The sequence below is a fragment of the Leptosomus discolor genome, chromosome 3 (genome assembly GCF_034619465.1).
Source record: "Leptosomus discolor isolate bLepDis1 chromosome 3, bLepDis1.hap2, whole genome shotgun sequence".
NCBI classification, from domain to species: domain Eukaryota; kingdom Metazoa; phylum Chordata; class Aves; order Leptosomiformes; family Leptosomidae; genus Leptosomus; species Leptosomus discolor.
The window spans coordinates 26,374,186-26,400,079 of NC_141393.1; the positions used below are offsets into that span (position 1 = coordinate 26,374,186).

The window sequence follows — 25,894 nt, forward strand, 5'->3', positions numbered from 1 at the left end:
AAAGCTGCAAAACAAGAATGAACAGGAGACTGAAGGGAAAGAGAAACTGCAAATCTGACAGCAGTCCAATATATAATAGTTTAGAAAACAGTTTAATGATGTTTAAGGCTGCATTCAAAGAGGCCCTGTGTCCTCAGGCAGGAATAATGTAGTTCGAGGAATACTATTCTGAATATGCAACATTCCCAGTCAGATCTAAATAAACTATGGGGATTTCAGAAGAGTCACATACATTAAATAAAAATTTTGCTGAACTTCACAAAATGAGGAATATTTCAGAGAACATACCATTTTTAAATGATTGATAGGAGAATTATTTAAGATTAACTTAGCCTAATGTTTTATAGCATAAAATCTACTTAAACTTCTGATTGAAAATGAGATCACAACTGACCACACAACTCATTAATATGATTTATGTCTCATATAATATGAGTTTTTTTGATATCAGCAGGACTGATGGGGATCAATCCACTATATGACTGTACTTTTCTTGTTTTAATTTAGCTTTTTTCCCATGTGAAATGTTTGGCATAAAATTCTAAACCCAGTAGATGCTAGGCTAAGCAGACAGAACATAGCCACACAGAGGAGGAACCTCCCTAACAGCTAATGGCATCTTTCCAGTACAGGAAACAATTAGAGAATAAACAATGATGGTATATTAACTGCCTTGCCAACTGCAGCAGTGATACTAACATCTAGGTCATAACATGTCACATGAAGTCTCATTTGAACATTAAAAATACTGCTATAAGCTTGTTTTTCTTGTCTTTTGGTTTTATTTTGTAATTCTTGTTCCTTGATTTTGTTGGTATCAGATTTAAGCTTCTTGTCTCCACTTTCAAACTCCTTTCTATTTTTTTCCTCTTTTCTCAGGCTCTGTATTGTCTCTGTTCTTGGGCCCTATCACTGTATCTAGTTGCTTGTTAGATTCTCATCCAGTTTGTCGTCTTTCTTTTTGTCCGGGGAATGAATTACCTATTCTGGTATCAAAAACCTATTTCCACCATACTACACTGCATGAACTAACTTCCACATACAATGAGTGAAAATTGTTGATTATTATTCCTCTTCCTCCACCTACACAATATTTGCTACTCTGCAAACTGTTAAATGCCTGAAGGAGAAATCATCATTCTTAAGTGTCTGGAAAGTGCTCAACCAAGAGCGGGCGCTGCCACAAAGAAGTACGCAATAAGCCTTCATGATAAGATACATCCACTGCATGGCAGAGAGGAGTATTCCTATTACACAAATACTTGACTAGAAACTTCCATGCCTTCCAACGCATCCATCTTCTCTCCAACATATCAAACTGGTTAATGTACAGGCATGTTCTCCTGTGTTATTAATGATGGTGCTTCTGTTACTTGTTCACATGCTATCCATACACATATGACTAGTCCATTTGTCACAGAGAGAAGGAAAAACTGGCATCTACTCATATTGTATGGTTATGCCATGCTCAGGGTGTGCCTTGAGATATATTAATAAATGCACTTCAGCTACTGACAAATGGCTAGCCTGCCTTCCAATTGTAACAAGAACTTGAACAATCAGATGAAACAAGCCTGGAGATATCCTGCATGCATTCGCCAAAGTAGAGAGATCGTGACACTCTTTCAGGTTGACAGGCCTTCTGTTTCTGGGGATATATTTCTTCTGTTGAGAGGAGTCTGAGGAACTTGAATGTAGCAGGCAAGACAATGAAGAATGGAGTAGATCTCAATAGGTGGGAAGGAACAGAAGGGAAAGAGCAGGCAACGGGAGATAAGTGGCTTAGATGACACTGACTAGGAAATGGGATAAAGCCATGTAGACTAGGATAAGCTACATCAACTGTGGGGGAAAAGAGAGGATGAATGATGGCAAGCATGAAAAGGTGGGATGGAAGTCAAAGCAGTGTGAATAGGAAGGAGATGTAGGGCAGGGAGTGTGTAAGCAGCAGAAAAGAGAAGGCAGTTCTTGGAAAGGCCAAGTCAAAGGACCGAAGCCTAAGAAGCTGACTAGCAGAAGGAAGAGGTCAGTTACAGGAAGCTAGAGAGGGAGCAGGGGATAGACAGATGAAGATGAAAGTAGTGCAGTGACTGGGAGGACATCAAAGGATTGGTGCAACTGTGACTGGAAGTGGAGGTCAGGCAGGCTCCATGCAATGCCTAGTGGGAGAAGGAGTGTCCCAGAAACAATAATTTTATTAAGATGTGGTTTTCACTACAGACAGTCTGAAAGCCCCCATGTGCCAGCAAGTACCTTTCTTTGTTAATGGCAACTGCAGTGCAGCCTGAGCCCTGCAGCATGGCAATGGCCTCGATACTGCAAGTCCAAACTGCTTGGCTCAGAAGGAGAAGGGAGGGAGAGAAAGGAGGGGGACGTTGTGGGGGTGAAAGGAGGTTTAACAAAGAATCACTTTAACAGAAACTCCTGAGTAATGGCTCTGCCCTAGGCCAAGAATAACATCAGCTCAATGTCAGCAATTAGAAGAGGGCTCAGCCAGGCCCCATGGCCAGCTCCAGCGTCCTCACAGGCTCAAGCCAGCTTACAGCCCTCTCCTGAGCTCATGAGCAGCCACAGCTGCCCACTCAGAGCCCCCTGGATGGAGATGAAAGGAAGACCTCCTGCTCAGAGCGGGAGCAAGAAGACTGTAGGTGAGGGAATTTGGGGATGGAAACTGTGTAGTTAGTACACTGCTAAGTGTAGGCCTTGAAAGAAGGAGTGCAAGCAGCAAAGGCAGAAGGGCCTCTCCTTCAAGATGCTCCCAGAAAAGGATGAGGGCAATTTGCCTATAACCTATTCTCAGAGACCCTGACTAGTGACTCATCTGCTTCACAGGAGAGAGAGAGAGAGTGGGTGTTCAGACCTCTGTGTGTTAGCTCAGTTCATGATTTTCTTGGAGTCCAGTCCTGCCAGACTGCCCAGAAAACAGCTCCTTCCTAACAGAGACCAATCTCTTTTGACCGAAGGTTTGTTCACCCAAAGACTTCCTTCCCTTTAGCAGAGAAGCCTTTTGGACATCATTCAGAAGAAAGAATACACATCTCTCTCCCTAATAACAATGAAGATTCACCAGGCAAGATGGAAATGCTGTTCCAGATACAGTGGTCCACCCTTGGCATCTAGGTGTCATCCAGAACATCAGTAACACAAACACTTTTTCAGATTTCCTGTAGCTCTTGGACATACAGCCCATCTTTTCTCTTTCCATTGTAACAGAGGAGACATGTATCCCTCAGACAATTCTGTGCAAAGGAGATCTTAAATGTAGGAATAACAAAATGTGTAGGAGGCCTGGAGAAGATTTTCAGGGTTGCAGAGAAAACTTGCATCTGGCATCAGGGTCAGAGGTCTGCTCCTGCACACTGAAGGCTCTTAAAATAAATTAATACATTTCTTCAAAAGAATGAAGATTCTCCTAAATAATTTTTGAGTCCCCTGAGACATCCAGGAGGAGGAGAATTTAGTTAAGAGGAAACCTTGGGGGTCTGTTTGCCACAGAGGACACAGTTGCCAACACAGTTTCAAGACCCTATGTTTATAAATGTCGAAATACAACAGTGACCCAGCTTGAAGCACTACTCAAGAACAACTCAAGTCAAAACAGGAACATACCATCAGTGACGAGATGAAGTGACAAAGAACTGTGGAGACTGTAGACTGTTCTAAGGCTGTCTGAGGCACTATAAGGGGGTGCCCTGAACTGGTGCAGAAAAGGAAGCAGCAGCATGCCAGTAGTCAGATGGACGAGGATGCCAATGCAGTGGAAGAAGCCACTGGGAACTGCAGGATCAAATTGCCATCAAAATCACTGCAGGTAACATTAGTTTTGTTGCAACCCACTTGAAAAGCTATTCCTGCACAAAAGCTGTGCCATATGTACTGGCTCTGGGATGGTTCTGCACATCTAAGACTCAGACAGCACTGCTACATCCCAGGTAGGATTTTTTCTTAGTTACCTGGTGCCGGCCTTGGCTTTGCTCCAACAGCTGTCGTGATTGAAGCTTCTGCTGCTGAAGTTGCTGCACAGCAAAATGGAGCTGATAGTTGGGATGGGCCAGGGGACTCTGTGTCACCTTGTTGCACACACCGTTCTCCATCTCTCCTTCCCAGGCAAAGTGGTGATTCTCTGGAGCCCTGAGAAAAGAAGAGCCATCATGCTTTCACCACTCTGCATGTAAGGACTCCTGCTTAAAAGGCACACTGCTTCCTATAAATCCCTTTAATACTCAACCAGATATGAATTTGTATTAAGTGACTCCAGCAAGCACAACACCAACTAGAGGTGCTATGTGCCAACTGCCATCTTGCTAAGGAGTTTCTTGAATTCCAGGCTGGGACTATATTACTAGCCGTAACACCATGCTTGAGGAAAACAAAGGAAAAGAGAAGAAAAACTCTAAACTGAAGCATGTCTGTGGCTGATTAGAATTGAAGAGAGGCAGAGTTGCAGCAGGAAAAGAGCTAAGGATTCCCATCACTAATGAGATAATTCTTTACTCAGATTTGTAGAGATTTTGTTAATACACTAACACAAGGCTTATGCCGAGCACACACATGCTGCAGTGAGAGTGGAATAGAAGACAGACAGGCAGTACAATATCCACAGAGAGGATAAAGGACTGGTAGGGTGAGGTTGCATCTAGGGCACATATTGACTCCATACAGTTACAATCCAAAAAGACCTGAGGGGACTGAAGCTAGGCTCATTTCTTCCATCAGAGTAATACAAGCCTTTCACAGAGGAGAAAAGGCCTCCTGCAAAGAGGCAGGAGCTCTTACAACCCAGGCTTATACAGTGGGAGTTCAGCTGTGGCCTGCAACATGATAAGTATCAACAGGAACTCACTGGCTTGCTTTGAAGTTTGTAACCCTTGGCAAGAAGGCAGCACCAACACACTTCTACACAAGGCCGAGGGGCTTTGCACAGAGCAGGTGGCAGACTGACAGGACCACAAGGTGTCCTGGAGAGGCTACAATGGCCCAGCAACTCACACATCCTGTGCTCACAAGACAGGATGCCATATGACCCACTGAATCCTGACACTCTAGCTAATAAACCTTCAAGCCTCAATGCTTGAGCTTCCCAAGTTTCTGCTGATCTCTGTCATATTTCTCTCAGCCACTCTTTCCAAATATTTCCTTTGGATTCCCAGCGCAGACTTCCCTTGTATTTCCTATGCATGGCATAAGTAACTGGGATGTAGAAGATACTTGGTGTCTTTTACATTTTATGCCATGATTCAAAGTATAGGTCATGGTTTTGCAAGGGCATTAACTGCAATCTCCTTGCTTCAGGATCCTCTCAACACAACCTAGATTCTTCGAACATCACAGCTTCCCTTGAAGGTGTTGCACCTTCCCTCATAAACTTCATCATCACAGCAAACCCTTAAATATCCAGAAGGATGTTTCAAACAAGAGTAGAAGCAACTGCCAGCGCTACAACCCTTCCTCAAAAAATAACCTAATGCATCCCTTTCAAAGCAAATTGAGGACAACGACTCAAAACACTTAAAGGGTCACTTTCCATACTCAGCTCCTCAGCAGCAGAGGAGTAAGACAACCCAGTGGAAAAGGAGTTCAGCTGCCAGCACCTTCACCCTGCATCCTCTGGGCCTCCTCCTGCCTGGAGCACCACTACCACTTTTGCTCTTATGGACCACTGGTAGGTAGCCTTCTCTAGATTTCTCTGTTCAAGGGATCCCACCCATGCTTCCTCAGTCCTTTGCTTCCATTGTACCCCAGCACAACACTGGATAAATGACTCTTATTCCCTGCTTCCTTTTGTACAAGATTCTCAGTCTTTCAGTTATTTTCCTTTCACCAGTGCTTGGAAAAGTGACAACTGTTAATGTTGCTGACAGTACTCAGGCCTTTAAACCCACATTGCATAGGTCCAAATCTGGCTTTGTGGTTAAACTTGGGAGAGCTGCTCCCCTCTTCTGAACCTGCCTTCCCCCTTCTGCCTCAGTAATGGGGTCATGATCCTCTACTACTATGGTTTTACTTGCAGTTGCTCAGGTCCGGATCCACGGACGCATGTGTGCAGCTGGCCTCCCAGCACTGTCCCCTGACAGGCACAGGATGCCACAAAAGGCATAACTTAAAAGGACATGACAAGGCACAAGGAATCTTTGAAACAATTCCTATCTGTCTCCTGTCCAATCCCACCAGCTCACCACATGGGTTATTAGTAGGTTGCTGTCACCTGAACTCAACTCCCATCCCAAGGGTAGTATCTGCTCCTTCCACTGCATAGATACAGACTCCACCATCCATTCTGATGTTAAAGCTCATTGGACTTTTCCCTTGTGTGAAGCAGCTGGAGTTTCTGTTACTTCCCACAGTAAAGTCAGGTCATGCTGACAGCTAAAAAGCACAAAAGACTCTGCTGGGACTGGGATGCACTGTTTGGGAGACAGCTAGGGGTTACTGCAGACCAGTCCTTGAAACAAACATCAACTGCACCAGATACAAAGCTGACGAGCATTCAGGAGCTCCAAAGTCATGTTAGTGCTCAGTAAGCAGCCTGATTAATACCTCATCAATACTACTGAAAGAGTATGATCTTCAATACCTCTGTTTTGAACTAAACAACAATTATATTTGTCCATTTGCCTAGAGTAACTTCTTCACATCAGCAATTACGCAGCTGAGAAAATTTGCTATGTTCATTCAAAATGCTCCTAAATAAAGTAAGCCAATGTATGGTAGATGACATTCAATTTAATAACTATGAAGTCATGTACCCAGGGAAACACCACCCTAGTTTTATGCAGTGATGGACTTTGAACCAGTTATTCTATTCAGAAAGGAGACCTTATAACTACAGCTATAATGGATTTTTCTATGAAAACATCACTAAAATACTCTCAAAAAGCAAACTCAGTGTTAGGAATTATTAGGAAAGTCATAAGGAACAAAACCAAGGACACTACTATGCTACAATATAAAGCAAAATTGCATCCATCCCTTGCATACTGAGGATATAGTTCTAACCCCGACCCTCCTCCCTTCTCAAGAAGCATATAGTAGAACTGGAAAAAGTACAAAGAAATGTTGTAGAGATGATCAAAAATATGGAACAGCTTCTATTTTGAGGAATGACTAAACAAATGAGGACTCTTCAGCTTGGAAAAAGGACAACTGAAAGGAAATATAAAAAATATCTATAAAATCATGAGCTTCAGGGAGAAGGAGAATAGGGAACAATTACTCACCTCTCATGATAAAAGACACAGGAAAAAACAAATTAAGTCATCAGGTGGGCAGGTTAAAACAAAAGGAGGTAGTTTTTCTCGTAACACCTAATTAAACTGTGGATGCTCTTCTTACTATGGGAAGCTACGGATACCAAAAATTTACAAGGGTTCAAAAATGACTAGACAAACTCACAGAAGCAAGTGCCACTAACACTATTCATATACAAAGATACCATCTCCTGGCCAGAAAAATCACTGATTACCAAGTCCCACAGAGTATTGGAGAAGTATCACCATTCCATAACATCACCTAGTGCTCTTCCCACACAATCGTCCATGGGCATCTGGTCTGCAAAAATGGAGCTAGTATTTTTTATGCATCAGGAGTCTGAAACTAAACCTGTCTCAGGTCTCCATCAGGAGTTAGAGAATTCAGTCAGGCACTCTTAGGTATTCATTCAAGTTAATATGATTAATTCTAGAAACTAATATCTGTTCCAGCTTCTTTATTACCTACCTCCAGCTCAGAACCTGCAATGCATAAAACTTATCCTTTGATCCAAAAGAATGCTTGGGAAGCTAAAGATTGAGTGATTTGTTCTAAAACATAAAAGTCAAGATGAAATGAAGGAGATAAAATTGATGCAAAGGAAAACTCCACTAAAGCTGGAGCTGCTGATAGCCAAACTGGCTTTGTGCCACAGAGACGATGTACAGCGACTGCAGTCTGTAGTACTGCGAGGGCCACTAATTGAATGGTGAAACTCTAGTATCATTTCCTTGATCCTCATTTCTTTTGTTTTGAGATATCTGGCAAAAGATTAACTATTATGGAAATACAAATACTGAAGACTGATGGTCCAATTTTTAAAAATACACTGGGATTGCTGCCTTGCGCCAACCTTTGTCCACTTCAATGAACTCTCAGATGCTTTCATTGGTTTCTAACCTGTTTTAATCCACTTGTTCTGTTTTAACCAATATATGACCTATAGCCCAAAATACATTTTTTAGGTTATAATATTGCCCAGATAAGCTTGGTTGAAACTACCCTGTTTAAACTACTCAGGAAAACACTGTTGAAACTATATTATTAAATCCTTAGCAAGAACTAAATTTAAAGAACCAAATGAAACCACAAAAAACTTTGGCTAGCATTTTCTTGCAACATAGACAGGCTTATACACAACTCCATGCAGTTCCAATACCTTCTCTCCACACGATGCAGCACAACAGCACTTACTTTTTTTTTTTTTTAGGGACTATAATGAAAACTGTTGCTTGCTTGATTTTATTCTCATGGCCTGCAGAATCCTTCTGGACTGAATACGCTCCTGTTAGCCTCCATGGGTTTTGCTTCTTTATAGATAGAAATCAATATAAATTAATTTAAGATAACTTTAACCTTTTATAATACAACATTAAATATTTGACAACAGAAAGCCTGCATAATTTGCAAGTCTTAGGATCACTTTTGTAGAGAGATGTTTCATCTGCAGTTTTGGAAAGTCTCTATATAACATGTTATTAAGTTGCTGATATTACATCCAAGGCTAAGCTTGCTCTGGTACAGGAGAACAGGGCTTAGGATCTGACACTCAATATGCTGAGGCTGGAGACACGCTCCGGCTCTGAATCTGTTTGCCACACTCACAGGAATGCATCATGGTGCAGCTCCTATTCTCAGTCTCTGCCTGTCAGATGATTTATCGAAGCATGACAGCACCTCTGCATCCTTCCTGAAGTTAGCTCTTCTGCTTAAGGAATTCTACAACAGGCTCAGCACAGTAATGAAGGCTGGAAAAAAGCTGTAGAGGACCTCACACCTCAATAGATACTACAGAGTTCACGTGGTAGAGAGACTATACAAATACCCCAAACTGAAGTAAAAGCTTTTTCACAACTCACACCATTTTAGGCAAAGCCAAAAATAACCAGAAAAAACCCAACTTCCCCCAATGGAAATGAGGATCGTAGAGTTAGTACTCACAGACCTGCTTTTTTTTCAATTCAGGATTATTGCTTGAACACTAACACTTGATTGAATACTCATTTGCTCCTATGTACACATGACAGACTTAGGTATAGATGCACACACACGTAAATGGGAAATAGAAATTCCTGCCTCTGCCACCAGAAGAGATTGGTTTTCATTCTGTCAGCCAGGCTGGTTGTGAGCAATCTTCTCACAGCTTGCTCAGGATTATTTATGAGTTGCTTAGTTTAGAGACCTGGCCAGGATTCAGGCCTTCACTATGTACAGGAAATCTCAGCCTTGGCATTATGGCCCATCCTTTGTAAGCAAGATTCTGTCCTTCCAGCAGCTCTTAGGGCTACTCAGTATTTTTGGCAAGAAATTCACTGTGTTCTTTTCTTTCAACTGCAGTTTTCATAAACCCTCTTTATGGTTTATGGCCAGAATTCCCTCTTCCTCTTCACTGACAGCATAAGACCTCTCTGCTGCAGCTTTCTGCATCACAAAAGATATAGGTTTGTTTCTGAGACTAATTTCAACAGATCTCCATGCTATTATGATTGCAACCCAGCCTAAAAGTGCTAGAAAACGATGCACTCATCTCCAGGTTTTCTGGTTCCAAATTCCCTTTCTGCTCTAGTTCTCTTTTCCAATTCATTAGCTCTTTTCCACTGTAAGCAAGCCTTATGCAATCAATTCTCTACACCTGCACCAGGAACTAATGCTAGTCCACTAAAATACTAAATACTAATAAAATAGGAATACATTTATTCATTGACTACAGAAAAAGAAGTCTGAATGAAATCCAGCCTCTGTACAGAAGGGATGTCGTTATCAGCTCCTACCAGAAAGGACAAGGCGGTTGCCTTCTGTTCTCACTTGAAACAGATTTGAAGGGAATACCAAGGACTGAAGCTGCAGACAAGCCCAGAACACAGAATACCACTCGCCGAGAACCTCATAGTTACAAAAAGCTACCTGACAAACAGCAAGTCCATACTAAAAGAATGACACTAGTAACTACTAGTGATAGCCCACACTTCCAGCATCCACCATTCCCAAGTAACTCATTCAAATATCTGACAAAGTGGGGTCTACTACAACACAACTACTGCTAGGATGAGTAATACTGGACAATAAAAGACAACAGCAGAGGACAGGGCAAAGAAAAATCTTTACTAAAGTGAAATCACAAGTAAATAATCAGGGGAAGGGAAGGCAATGAAGGAGAAGTGATTCAGAGTGTAACTTCTTAATGTATAATTTGGAAGCTTCCAATGTTCTCAAAAAAAATTTAAGGATTTTTAAGTATCATAAATACTACACACAGGCCTTTCATTTATATTTCAACGGAAGCCTTCTTCCAATGGCACAGCTGGGCACATGTTTGATACCAGCTGCCATGTGGCAGGCAACACCACCAGTTCATGAAGTATACTTGTGTTCCCCATATATCACTTACTAAGCAGGCACTTTTGAAACGTTTGAAAAGTGCCTATATCCTATTGAAAGGCAATGCAAACTAGGCTCAAATTACTCATGAAAATGAAGCTTCAGCATTCTTGAAGAATATTCCTTTATGTTTAACCCTGCCTAGTTTGTGAGAACTGATAGGATCACAGCAGGAGCCAGTATAGCTGGGGGTATAGCAAACTGAAAAAAAGAATTATCCTCCTTTTAAACGAGGAAACAAGCTGACAGTGAAAGTATTTTGCATCCTTTCCTGTAAAGGCTGGAACTAAGGATGAATAAGGGCCACTGTTGGCAATAAGAGAACCCAGTGCATTTATAAATCAGTGCTCCCACCTTGCCATGGAATGCAAGACAATTTTGGGCAGCAGTTTCTTTCCCACAGGGCATTCAGGTGATATGACAAGTCCAGGAAGCTTTCAGTACAAAGCCTTGGTGGGCACCAGCTGCTAGAAAGCAGTTGGCATAGTAACTAATGATTCTGTCTAGTGTGGCAGCTCCCAGCATCCTGCTGACTTATGTTCAGGCACTCAGAAAAACACAGAACATTTTCTTTGGCACACTACATGCTTCTTCCATCCCTAACAATAGGCCCTAGATTGGGGCTGGCTATGGAGCAATGATAAACATAGTGGGACAAAGCCCAGGACGCTGGGGGCCTGGCTGGGATGCAGGACTGTCGGGCCTCTCACAGCGCAGCTTGCCTCAAGGCCTTTCTTTGTCTTTTCTCCCTTTTTCCCTCCCCTCAGCTTCAAAAGCAATAAATTAAAAATTGAAAAACAGAGCAACAAGTCTTTGAAAATGGTTTGCTCCTGGCCTCTGCTGTTATCAGGAGCATCTATGAAAGAGTGACTTTGGTCCAGTTTAGTCAGCAAGAGTCTACATTTTAGCACGGTCTGTAGCTCTGATTGCTGGAACATGCAAGCCCCCAAAACATCCAGCAGCAGCAGCTATGTTACAAAGGTAAAGAAAGGTAGCTTTCCAAAAAATCAGGGACGAACAAAGCACTTTTAATATTCCTAAAAGAGCTCTGCCTGGGACTTTGGAGATCTTCTGAGGCACAGGGAGCTGTCCAGAACTCGCCACAGTGCAGGTACTCGGAAACAGGGAAGGGGCAGGAAGCAGCTGGCCTGTATAAAATGACAATGCCATCACCTGGCCTGCAATCTGCTTTTGAGCTCTGCAAGAGAAGCCACAGAAAAGCTTTTAAAGTTAATGAGCAGCCTGTCAAGGGTGCACCGGCACAATAAATGTGTGGAACGACATTTTGGGTACAAATCCAGTTCAAAGCGACAATTTCCCTTGGTAAAGGTGTTGCAGAGATGTAGGAAAGTTTCTGTCCCCCCCCATCAATCAGACTTTCTCTCCTTAGTGATGAGGCACAGATGCAGGCATCTTGTAATAGTTTCAGCCCTAGTTCTTCAGCTCCTCGCATTCTCAGCAGCTCAAGCTACTTTTACCTACACAAGAAGCTCTTATCATCAGTATCTTTGTGCCATAAGACTACAGAAGATGTACAAGGTCCACGTGAAAAGCTTTGGGACTGAGTTGGTTTAGGCAAAGAACATGAAAAGTTCTGTGTATTTTACTACAATTTCCAGATCTATTCACAGGTTAACTGTAACAGCTACCAGAAGCACAATTCAAGCATCCCAAGACATTTTCATGTGCATAATTACTAGCAAATGTCAGGAGTCTCCCTCTGCTATTCTCACAATTCCCCCTTTCAACTGAGAGAGTTGACGTTGTTACAATAATTTTATTCAAAAACAAAGATGTGAACTAAAGCATCCAACTCGGCTCCTTGTGGTGCAAGATTAGCACATTTCAGTGGCTGGAGGAGTCCATGTGTTGCACTCTCAGCTGCACAACTCCACAGGCAGGTATACATTCCGTGTCAAGAATTTTCCCTGCAATTCCCAATTGAAGTTGTATTTTTTCTGTTTTATTGCATGACCTTCCTCTTACTTCAGGCCTAAACCTTCAACTACTAGAGCTATGTCTCCTTCGAGCTTAGCCAGCCTTGGCACATTTAACTCCCTTCTCTTTTTCCTTAACTCAGTTCCTTCTGGCCTTTGGTTGTATACTGCTTTTCTCTGAACTTTTTCCACTGTATCAGTATTTGGGACTAGGCAAGTGATCAAAACTGAGCACATTATTCCAGATGTGCATGCACAACAGCTATACTGGGAAAGGCCACTGCCTTCTTGCTCCTTCACTTTATTCTACACATACTATCAAAGTTCATGGGCTTCCTTCTGTTCTGGTATATGCTGCTATAAAATTTATTTCCTGCTCCCTGGCTTCTGAAAATTATTCCTGCTATTTTCCTGCCATTGAGAAACTTCAGTTTTGGAGCAAAAAATATTTTCTTACAAAAAAGGCAATGTAGGGCCTACTCAATTCTGCTGCAGATCAGGAATTCAGTGTATTTTAGGTCCTGGGTCTCCACATACAGGCAAGGTTGTAAGTGTAGCAGGTTAGAAATGAGGTGCATCAAAACAGTCCTGCGACAGTCTACCAGGGGAAGGGCAGGGTGAGATTAAGGAGCACTGGAAAACCTCTGCAAGCAAGGCCTAATCTACCTCAACTATTCCCGGATTTAGCTGGCATTATCAACATCTTACTTCCAGGAGCACTAAACTTGCCAGTCTTAGCAAATGAAATGAAATATTTACCCTTCAGTGGAGCCAATTTTTGTTGGGCCCCTTGTAGCATCCTTGGCTTCAGGTCAGTTACAAAATACTGTCAGTGTCTCTGATCTGGGGAATACTTGGCAGGTAAACAACAGTGGTGGGTTTTTTTCCTTCTCTTTACACATGGCAGCTTTGAAATTCACTAGTAGAAAGGCTAAATCAAGAAGAAAACTAAGAGCCAGCTGGCTGCAAAGTTCAATGCCTTCATCCTACTGTGGCTCATCAGGTCACTGGAGAAGCAAGAAAGGCAACTGATCATAACTCCTCCATGTGATCTAGATTAACAAAATCCCATAGCCTTTCTACCCTCAATTAGTGCAAACACAGGGGTGAGCTCTACTGAGTGGAAGGTGGTTCTGGCTTCACATTTCCTGTACATACTTCCACACCTGCAAACACAGTCAGAGCCTGCAAAAATATTTTAACAGCAAGACATACATACAGTGAGACTAGCACAGAAACCTGGTATCATTTTGCTCTCATAAGAGAGTCCTCAGGAAGGTTACCTGCTTAAATCTGACATACGATTGCCTCAACAGTGTTGTGTCATGTCATGTGTGTGTCCCAATTTTAAAGTATTAATTAACTAATTTCAGATAGAGCAGGTGGACTCTGACCAAAGTTACTTCACTGTACTGTCTAGTTCTGCTTTGATTAAGATAAGTCATTCAGACTTAGAGAACATGTTAAAAGCCACCTTAAATTTGATCACTTGTCCTAGTCCAGGTCATTTCTGGGGTGAATATACACACTCCACAGAATTCAAAGTACCAGAAACTTAGATACCATACTGCACCACTTAGAGAGATGGGAAAGGTATTCCTCACAGAAGCTCCACTGTAAAATCCTAGCATGGTTCAAGTGGATCAACACAAAACATGACTTCTACTGACATTCTTCTATTTTTCCTCTATTAATGTAGGCAAGTCTATTGAAAACCAAACTGGAAAAGATTAATGGGCTCTATTTATTCCTAGCCATATTTTTTTTTAGTGCTTTATCCAAGCAGATTTTGTGTGGATGGCAGCAGTACCATATGAGGATGAAAACAGTAAATGGGCACTGCTATCTGTCTAGAATACGCTTATGACTGGGTCTGTAATTAAAGTCACTAACCTCTCCTGGAAACCCATATTCCCTACCTCTCTCCAGAGAGGCAAGGGTTAAGTCAGGACCAGTAAGTTAGCCATGCACCCTATAATGCCTCTTTTGAAAAGCCGCTCACACAGTTTACAGGGAAAGAGTGAGAGTGCAGCTGCTGTCCCAGCCAACATTTGGTTCCTATTACAGTGAATAAATCTCCCCCTCCCCCTTTTCTTTTCTTTTTTTTTTTCCTTCTCTTTTTTATATTAAAAGTCCATCAAACACATTTTTTTCTCCTTAATATTTTCCATTAAGTTTGCTCCTGTGTAGGCTTTCCCAGAGTGTGGTGCTCTTCCCTATATGTGCTCAAGCAGCAGCTGCAAGGTCCCACTGAATAAGAGAATGGGGAATGAAGAAGGCAGCTCAGGCCCCTTGTTCAAATCTCAAGAGGCAAATGAAAAGTTACAGTTGGGCTAAACTGGTGAAATCTAGAGCACTTGAGAAGAATAAACAAACAAACAAAAACCAGGCTGTTGAGTTTTGTAGGGTTAGGATTCATGAGATGGAGGAGAGTACTCCAAGCACCCTGCCCCTGCCACTATCAGTCTCTCAAAAGACAGAGCACAGGATGGTGTTACGCTGCAGGGCCTTAAGGGTTCCTCCAGGGCTGTGCTGTCTAGGTCTCATACCACTTGAGACCCAAACGACTTTTTTTAGTTTGCTGTATGACCACAGAGTAGAGATGTCCTAACTTTTTTTGTTGTCTAAATATTCAATATCAAGTACACAAAGAACCCTCTAAAGAATATGACAAGCCTCTAGATTCTACAAAATCTGCAGTGAAGTTCATGAAATCAGTCAACTTTGCTTGACATCCAGTACACATATCATCTTGTTATATGGTAGACAAAGACTCACTGATGAGTGTCTCAGAGAAGACTTGATAAATCTGACAGCTGAGATGGTCTCTCTATGGGGACAAAGCATGCTGAAGTATACAGTTCCCTGACATCATGCCAATGAATTTCAAGGCCAAGAATTATACCCAGATAACAGAACTCCATAAAAGAAGCAACACTTGTACATTTATAATCTATACACCTAAGGGGAAGGCCAGAATCTGTTCTGCACTTCCAGAGCAAAGATGTACAAATTCACCTAACAGGGGATTGTGGAAAGCTAGCTGGGCTACAGTCACATTAGGAGAAATGCTCCAGGTAAAAGTAGTAGATTAGCAACACGGCACCAGCAAGATGCATCTGCTGCTACCATTCAGTAACACAACTAAAGCTGTATAACATTTAGCTGATGAAATACAGTAAAATAAGAAAAAAAATACAAAATAAGAACTAAAGGTCACTTCTCTGGGTCCTTGCTGTGAGGCTGTATGCTTGTGGTTAACAGTCTCATGTTTCTGGATAATTCCCCAAGCATTGATACAAGGGTAGAGTAAAGGTCCTCAAGAGACCTTTTTCCTTAAACAATTGAAATTTATCAACATAGCTCTAATGTAATGAAACTAAAGGAGTTTCCCAATAAAAAGAAGATACTTACACAGTCCCCCAAGCCAGATGGCACTTACATGCTGGCCAAAAAGGCATCTCTAGCATTCTTATCTTCCCCATGTTATAAACTTGATTCTGTTGTTTCTGTTCTCCTTGTCCCTCAAGTGGATTTAGATAAGGTAACGAGACATGACAAGAAATAGACTGGATTTGAGAGTGATCTCTCACCTGTTAAAGAGAACGTTGTCTCTCCTCAAGTTACTTTGGCAGTTTTCTTATGCTGAAGTTAAAGGAGAAAATGTTTTACCTCCACCTCCTGTACAAAGATCAACTCAACTGCTGTGGCTCCCTGAACATTTAACAGTGGGTTAGAGAAAGAATAGGAAGAGGTGACTGTGTCTACACACACTTTCTGAAGACTGTAAAAAAGCAATTACATAAAATATAATTGGGGAGTGGTGGTGGAATATGCTCAGATCCATAAAGAGAGAATACTAACATGAATACTGCAATACTATTGCAGAAGCTGACACAGTAATTGTACATGCTGCATAGCCAAGACCATCCTATCACACACATTACAGGAAAAAAAAAGGCTACTGATACAGAGACCACAGACAGATACTACACACAAACCATGACATTTCAGCCATCCTAAGAGCAGCATAGCACATTGGCACCAAAGCAATCCCAGGGTTGTGGTGCTAGCTGTTTTACAGCTAGCTTTTCTGGAATCCCTGCAAGCCTCGTGATGGCCACACAACATTGTATTTGTACTGTAGAAGGTAAAAGTGCTATTTTTCACCTTACTCCACTGGTCACCCAACTTCCTTAGAGGTAACAGAAGATGCTTTCTGGAACTGCTTATTTCAACTGAGGCAACACAATTTCCTAGCAATTCTCTTCTCAAGCTAAAACTGACAGAAGGTTTCCAGGTCTGTAGTGTTCCTTCTAAGAATCTTCCAGAGACACTCTACTTGCAGAAAACAACTTTCCAGAAAAGAATTCTGCCCTAAAAATCCACAATGTATTTTTCAAATAAATTTGCTGTATTTTGTTGATAGCTGAAATATATAGCCCAAAAAAATAACTTCACAACAGAATGGCAGGTTTGATTTTGAATTACATGTTATCAATTCTTAATATGCAAAGGGAAAATATTTTAGAATAATCTACAGACAGCACTGGAACGAAAAAAAAAAAAAAATCCAAAACCACAGTGCACCTCTTTCTCAAAACTTCCTATGCATCTGTCCCCCTTCTACTGCCTCCAGAAACTGGTGATGACATACCAGGGCTGGATTATAAACAACTGCAAAAAAAGCATGGAAAGACTTATTTTTATAAAGCCTCACCTGGAGAAGCAAGCTCTTCAAGTACTGCAGAGCAAGAACCTCTCCACTTTTTGGCACTTTGTCCTCCAAGGATTAATACCACAGAAACTTGTTTCCTTGCCAGAAGAGATTATTCCAGTTTACGACAATTTTGGCCTCCTTGCTGGTCTTTTGTTTTAAGTTATACAGAATACAGACCCCATTCCACTCCTGTTATTCCATAAATTCCCACCTCCTATTGGGATTATCTGCCTCTTTGCCTGAAAGCAGAGCTGAGCCTGCAGCATTTCCAGTAACACAGTGTTTCAACAAGAAAAATCACAGAGGAGTTCACATTACTATAAAGAAGTTCAATATTCAGTGAAATAAACCGAGTTACAGCATCTTATTTCTGGCAGAGAAGAGCTAAGTGAGTAAAGGGGAAAATCCCAGCTAACTGCCTCCAGCAGATACAGCAGTGAGTGGTGTCTGTTCCCGCTTTAACAGATGCTTTATGTGAAGCCTTTGTTTAGCTACCACATTCCTCTGTTCCTCTCTTATTGGAAAGGTGATCTGGTCCCTCTAGTCTCATGAGGCAAGGAGTTCTGGGGCATAACAGATGTAAATTTCTGTTTTATGTGGCCATTGCAGAACAAAAGATTAAAATGACAATGATTATTTTGGGAGAGGACATAAAGCAAAAAGAGAGGTGTGGAAGCAGTAGTTAGAAAGGCAAAGAAAATCAAAGAGAAATAAATTTATTACTCTAATAGGCCCAAGCAAGTGCAAGGTGCTCTGCTGACACACAGCACAAGGCCCTATAACTCAAAGGGTAATATAATATATTAAATATATTAAAATACAATAAAGTAACACTATTGCTAATGCCCACGCTCTTGGTTTAATTAATTTTCTTTTATTTCCCTCTCTCCATCCTGGCACTGTAAAGAAGAATACAACACACGAAGGCTGGGGGCAGAAGTGCTGCACAGGGCTGAGGCAGCATACCTGGCAGCTGCTAAAACAGAACTTCAAAGTCTCAGCTCCCTTTGAAAACCCATCAGGCAAGAACCACTCCCCCCTTCAGCTTCTTTAGGAGCTGGTACACTTAACCACTTCAGCATGTTTGGCAGTTCTGCACCCAATTCCAAAGCAGGTGGTGGAGCGGAAAATTGTGGGAGAGCCCCAAATCACTCAGTTGTCTCCCTCTTTCCCCAGCAGGCAGCAACGCACATGCTGACCAAGCAGGCCAGCTGACAGACCACAATTAAGCACAGAGAAGAGGGAATTTCTGATTACACCTCTGAAACTACGGAAAATGCCCAGGCTTACCTCAATAAACTGGGTCAACGATACCTTTCTCCAGGAAACTGCTAAATGTGATGACAGATAAAGTCTGTCATTAGAGGAAGATGAGTAAAAAGGATGTTCAGACAATTATACTGTAGAGTATAAAGAGCTGGCACACTCTAAAAAGTCAGTTCCCAGACTTGTCTAGGATTTGTTGAAAGATCCCTCTCTGTCAGACCCTGTCTGCAAAAGATGCTCAAGTTGCACAAAACTTACTTGGATCACCTAGAGCCTAAAAGTCTTTCACATGAGATTTCTCTATCTGCCTACAACTGCAGGCCAGGAGGTAGAGACTGAAAGCACTGGTTTTATTCGCATCGCAGCACCTAGAGAAAAGCTTTCAGACTCTGTCCATTTGAACTGGCATCCATATTTGCGATGTTTCCTCCTCCAGTGCGGACAGAAGAGTCTATGATGCAGTTGTGCCAGCTCTGCTGGTCATCCCAACCACATACCATACGCGCCTTTTTCCCTCAGAGTTTGAGAAGAATAGCAATCTAGGGATGGTGCTGTTTCCTTAGGGATGCAACTTTGCTCGATTCCGTAATGACTGATTTTGGGTAAGCTTTTCAATTGCTTCTGGACTGTATATGAATGTTGAATATTTCTAATGACTCTGGAAACCAAAAGCCAAGAGCAGGTATCTTCAGAGGAAGTGCAATAGCTTTCATAGGAATTTGTGGTTAAAGATGAAAAAAGTTATGCAATCCTATATTCCAGTCCAACCCAATCCCTTTTTCCAGAGCCAAAATGGAATTGTTTCCTACAGCGTACAGAGAAAATTGTATAATTAGTCAGAAGCTCCCAGACTCAGGAACACAGATGGGAACCATGGAATCACTACCTCAGGAATTTCACCAAGTGATTGCATGTACTGCTAGCATGAGCACATCAAAGATGCAGCTGCAGATGCTAAACCCTTATAAGGACAGACTAAAATATCCCAGCCACTTAGTGGAATAATGTCCCTTCAAGAGTCCCTTCCTAGCATAGATAAGGCACGTCAAGACAGGACAATAACAATAGTATCCAGTGTCTGATTAAGAAATCTCCATTATAGGCCACTTCTTCATACTTGATGCCTTTCGTGATGTTTCAGCAAGTGTTCTAAATAGAGTAACTTTTCTCACAAAGGCCACAACTGATACATTTCACAGAAAATGAGACTGTAGAAATAAGAGTCCAAACATGGCCTCCAGATGGCTTGAGCTGAACATAGTAACATTTGCAAAGAGGTTAACCTTCATGTTGTGTGCTGTGTTTATGGTTCTCTAGAGACAAGTTGGAGTATAAGACAGTAAGCAAGCTCTCGCATAAAGGCAAATACCAGACATCAAAAAAACCCTGAAGGTAAACAAGAGCAGTTGTTAGCTAGGTTTGCCACCTAACAATATACACCATAAACACCAGAATGAGATTTTGATGAACACGATGCAAACAACCATGCATTCTGTAGCAACAAGCAGAACAATTCACAATCTATGAAGTTACGTGATATCAGCAATTTACATAATTTCAGAGTGAGACATACAAATGACAAAATATCCAGCACCACAGTTCTCTCTCTTTTCACAGAAATGCTACTCAGTAACACAGCCCTAATATCAACACTCACATATTCAGGTTCTGCAATGCTTTAGAGATCATAATTTGTCAATAAAGAATTTGTTCTTGTTAGAAAATACCAATAAAGAAAACAACTGCACTACATGAATCATATTCTGTACAGCACATATACCCCAAAACAACCCAGAAATTCAGGCATAACTTGCATTCTCTTTACATAGATAGTAGAAGATAACTTTCACATTTAAATAATTTGGTTTAGCATCAGCAGCAGGAAAGTGGACTTTCAGAAACAAATGAAAACATGACTCTGACCTTCCAAAAATCAAAATCATTTATACAAACGATATCCTGAACAGAAGGATAAAATATTTAAATAACTAAAAATGGATTGGATCCAAGTTTCTTGAAATATACCAGAATAATCCAATTATTAAAACTGAGCTTTCAAAATTATTTTACCAGTACCTGTTATGTTATTTAATTGATAATTTCAGATATATTATATGCATTCATTTATAGAAATTAAAATAAAAAATTAAAGTATTTGTGAACTTTAATAGATAACAGAGAAAGTTATTGTTCCTGTGGATTTTTAATGAAATTAATTCCACTTTAAAACACAGCTCCTTCTTGAGGGTTTTCAAATTTGAAGAAAGATTAGCAAGCTCTAAATATACAAAGCCAAAGTCTATGAAAGGCAGTTGTTCCAAAAAATCTTAATAGGCAGCCTTTGTTGGAACTGTTCATAAGGGATAAGCTCTAAACTTCCTTAATTTTTTTTTTTTTTTTTTTGGAAAGGAATTTTGAAAACAGAAGGCTAGGGGGATCGCTGTCAGTAGGAACCAAAATCTCACTCTCTTGGAGAATATTCTGGAGATATTATAGGGAGTTCTGTATTAGAAAAGGATGTGTTTATCAACACACCTCATCTTAAGAGCAGCAAAGTCTCTGAAGAATTACATTTTGGGCTCTCTCAGTTTCAAGAGCCTGTGCTCTATATACACTGTTCTCCTTGTTGATTTCTTCACAACAGAGGAATCATAGAATCATAGAATAGTTTAGGTTGGAAGGGATCTTAAAGACCATCTCTTTCCACTCCCCCTGACATGGGCAGGGACACTTTTCACTAGACCAGGTTGCTCAAAGCCCCATCCAACCTGGCCTTGAACCCTGCCAGGGCAGGGGCAGCCACAGCTTCTCTGGGCAATCTGTTCCGGTGCCTCACCGCCCTCACAGTGAAGAATTTCTTCTAATCTAAATCTCCCCTCTTTCAGTCTGAAACCATTACCCCTCGTCTTATCGCTACACTCCCTAATAAAAGAGTGTGTGTCCCTGCCCCCTGGCCCCTTAAATACTAGAAGGCCACTATAAGGTCCCCCCAGAGCTTTCTCTTCTCCAGGCTGAACATCAACTCTCTCAGCCTGTCCTCATAGAGGAGGGGGCTCCAGCCCCCTGATCATCTTTGAGGCCCTCCTCTGGACTGGCTCCAACTGGTCCATGTCCTTTCATGCTGGGGGCCCCAGAGCTGAATGCAGCACTCCAGGTGGGGTCTCACCAGAGCAAAGTAGAGGGGCAGAATCATCTCCCTCAACCTGCTGGTCACACTTCTTTTGATGCAGCCCAGAATGAGATTGGTTTTCTGGGCCGCAAGTCCACGTTGCTGGCTCAGATGGTGTTCTTTGCCATGTTGACTGCCCCAGTAGGAAAGCCTTTAACTGCTGTTCAAACTATCATCCACCAGAAGATATTTACAGAGAAGCCAAAATCTTTAGCATCATGAGACTGTCCAAGAATGTCACACCCAAGTGTTTTCTAGTGGGGCTGAAATCAGAAATATATTGAACAGAACAACCTTTCTAACAAGTTATTTCAAGTTTTTTCTAACACCAGATTGAGATCTTTTAGGGAACAGCCATGGGAAGTAGAAGTCACTACACTGTAAGCAGTATGTTGTCCTTAACGAGCACTTGAAAGTTCTCATTCAAAATCCAGAATTATTGTTTATAAGTGACAGAAGCCATAAATCCTAGATACTTATCCATCAGTACCATAAAAGACCAACACAGGTGTCAAACCTGAGCTTCTGACTAATGTAAAGAAGATTATTCCATTTATGCTGTTCTGTGGCTAAAATCTCAGAACAGAAAAATCCCCAAAAATTCTGTATTAGTTGTAAGAATAGATGTGGATCTGAAAGTTCAAACAGTTTCTAAGAACGTCAAGCCTTCGCTGGTATGACTGTAACCTCCTTGAGGATCTACACTCAGACACCAGCAGCAAGAAACAGAATTCTTAAACTTACTAATTTCAAGTCTGAGCATCTGCAGCTTTTCAAAATGTTAAGTGAAGATGACACCTCTTTACTCATCAGCATCTTTATCCTGGTATCAAAAAAGAAACAGATGGTCCAGGCTTGAGATTTCCTCCTCCTCTTCATATAGTCTACCAAACTGAAAGTTTTCAGAGCTGAATTTCGAAGAAAACTCAATTTTCAACACCGAAGACATTGACAGCCCAACTTGGCCACATTCTTCACAGAGAAGATTATAGGGTTTTTTCAGCCACAAGCAAATAAAGAATTCTTTATGCATACAAAAGGTTAAGACCACATAAGCCACAGCCCTTTTGCTCCAAAGGGTGACTCTTGCCCAGGCTCAGCATCCCTGACAGACAGCTGCCAAGTAGCATGTGCAGCACTGCCAGATAACAATCTACTTAGACTAACTTTTCAGTCAAGTCCTATGTGCCAGATAGCAGAAAGAAAGGGCAGTGGAAGACATTTACTGAGCCAGATGCAATCTGAAATTCAAGCAAAGCAGCCATGCAACATCATGGATACCAGCAGCTGGAACATAAACAGTGTCTTTGATAAGGCTCTTTCACTTTGAAATTCCTTTTACTGAAGGTTGTCTCAGGGCCAGTTTTCAGTAGACTTGGATCAGCCAGGCTGCCTTGGCCTCTCCCCACCTGGTTTGCTGTGGACAGTAATTGGATGAGAAATGTTAATAAAAGTTCAGTGAGTGCAACAGGAGAGTGTCTGGAAACTGGTATCTTTAAGCACTACCCAGCTCTTTTGCCCAATGCCCCCCCTCCCCCCCTTTTTTTTTAAAAAGAGGATATTCATCTTTCAACTATTGTTACAGAATGAAACCCTAGAAATAACTGCTTATTATTTCTCTGGATACACTGGTATTTCCATCCTGACATTGCAGAGCCTACCCTAACAGTGCATTTAAAAATCTTTGCAATTATTCTGGACAATCAAATAACCAGATTTTTTGAGCCACCAAAATGCTTTCTTGCTCATTACCAAACAAGTCCTCTTACCCAGAGCATTTTGGTCAAACTACTCACTGGTTGATAGTATACAGTGTTAGGTAAAGAGTAAGAAAGTACTACTTAACCACAAATATCTCGCTGACTATTACAATTCACACTATTCCCTAAACAAAAAGCTGGCATTCCACAGGGGAGTTCTGGTTGCCCCATCTACTTCTGATTACACAATATATGTACACTTCAAAAACCTATGAGCCAGTGAACAAGATCACCAAGCAAAGCTGTCACCACGTGCACAGGGAAGCTGAAATACTCCCTGACTTTTTCCTCCACCTTTTTCAAAGGAGGTTTTTGTTAAACACTGGAGCCCTGCATGGCTCACAAACAGCTGCTGCTTGATACCTGCAAGCCAGAGGAGCCCTGGAGAATAACAGGTTGTCATGGAGCCAACAGCATACAATTCACAAACTCTTGTGTCAGCTACAAAACTCTCCCAGTCTGAACTGTGGGGAAAATTAGGTGACAAAGCAGGATCTTCATAGGAAAGGCTGACTAACACTTTCAGGGTTAGGAAAGGTGTTCCTTTGTGCTTTTGGCAGGGAATTCTCATTTATATCACAGGACAAAACACCCAAAAGAGTGCCATGCTCATCCTGAGCAAGCCAAGCTAAAGCATGACCTTGGGCTGGATGGAAAATGCGAATGTGCATTGGTGGTGGAAACTTCACTGTACAATGGAAGGTCGCCCCAGAACAAAGCCTAGCAGGATGGCCCCTTTTGCTACCTTCTGCTCTGGCATTTGTACCTGGTCACTGAAACTCTTCACTCATCTGAGCTTGACTCCAGGCCCTTTGGCTGCTGACTTCACAGAGTTGTCCAGGAATTGCTCCATATGAGGGCTGCCTTCTGGAAAGGCTTCCCACACATATCTCAGGTCACACCCTGCTCCCAACATCTGACAGGTTTACCGAGCAAAATAATCCTAATTCAATTTCTCTCTCAGCTGTACAACACCAATGTCTTCAACACAGCTGGTCAAGACCTTTTCTCTCACCAGTAACCCAGCTTCCTTTCTAACACTACCCTCCAGACACTTCAATTTTCTTGAAGTTAAAAGGTATAGGGCAGACCTGGAAATCTCAAAAATACTCACAATGAGTTCAACCTCAGGACAGCCCCAGAGAGCGTGAGGCAAATGAAGGAAAAGTTGCTAACCTGTCTTGTTCTTCATAACCCTGGCTTACGAAGGGGATTTCCATTCTTACAAAGCAGCATTGTGGTAGGGAGGATAGAAATCTCAGAGCTGCATGTTCTCTAAGTGCCTCACTGTGACACACATGAATAGAACAGTTCAAAGATGGGCCCATTCATTCCCTCTGTTCCTAGGCCAGATGGACCTGCCCTAAGACCAATGCCAGAAAGGACGTTCTTCTGGGAAATTTCCCAATGCCCTTCTCAGCTGCACAACTGTGAACTAATTCCAACAGCTATGGCATGCTAGCACGGCTTTAATTTCTACCTCACTACCTGCAAGACCAATCAACGGATAAAACTTGAGATCCTTGTGTGGGGAAGAGCCAGGGATGGATAAAAATATTGCTAAAAAAAATTTAGGAAAGGGGAGAAACCAGACATTCGTGGGATTCCCTGACAGCTCTGTACAGAAGGAAGGGCTGGGCTGGAAAAAACAGGGCCCCAGGTTCCTGCCAAGCTGTCTGAGGCCGGTCCTTTCCAAATAGCTCAAAGAAACAGCCAAGGCTCCCTTGTAACCCTTTCAGAACTCCTCTAGAGGGAAAAGCTGCTCTGACCAGAGCTGCTCCCACAGAGCACCAGACTATGGGGCTCCCCTCATTCCTAGAAGGCTGCAAGCAGCGGTGTCATCTCCCCCATGAGAGCTACTGAAGTGGGAGCTATGGCCACATTAACCCACTCTGGAAAGCAACAATTTTAATGGTAATTGGGAGGAAAGGGAGATCTGCTGGTCACTTTGCAACGTGAAGTATCAGAACCTACACAGGCTCTTTCAAAGAGATCAAGATCAGGGGCAGCTGGAGGGGAGGTCGTGAGTCAAATAGTGCAAGACATTAAAAGATTTCAATTTGTTCTATACTGAATTAGATGCTTATTAGAACAGAAGGCAGCATGTGACTTCCGTCACAGCCAACAAAATCCACTGGTGGCAGCTGAAAGCAGGAAAAGGAGAGTTCACTGGTGAGGAAGGGGGGAAAAAAAAAATTGCATCAGCAGGAACCACCTATACCTGTTGCTCAGTTTTACATTTACTGCAATAATCAAAGAAAAACAACTGCATATTAACGAAAAATTCAGTGTTTAGCATGGTCAGAAGCCAGCAAGATATTAGTATATATACGTTACGACTTAGAAAATAAAGATACAACAGTATTACTCACATAAACCCAACGTTTTACTCCTACTTGATGTACTGTTTTCATTT

At 41.8% G+C, this 25,894-nt stretch overlaps 1 protein-coding gene across 1 annotated transcript in view; it reads right to left on the minus strand.

The window, feature by feature from the left end:
• Window positions 1-25,894, minus strand: part of TTLL5 (tubulin tyrosine ligase like 5) — a 130,355-nt gene that overhangs the window by 21,300 nt on the left and 83,161 nt on the right. The window contains exon 30 of the mRNA XM_086463174.1: window positions 3,954-4,131. Within this exon, the coding sequence (XP_086319300.1) occupies window positions 3,954-4,131 (178 nt within the window). The remainder of the gene's footprint in view (window positions 1-3,953; window positions 4,132-25,894) is intronic.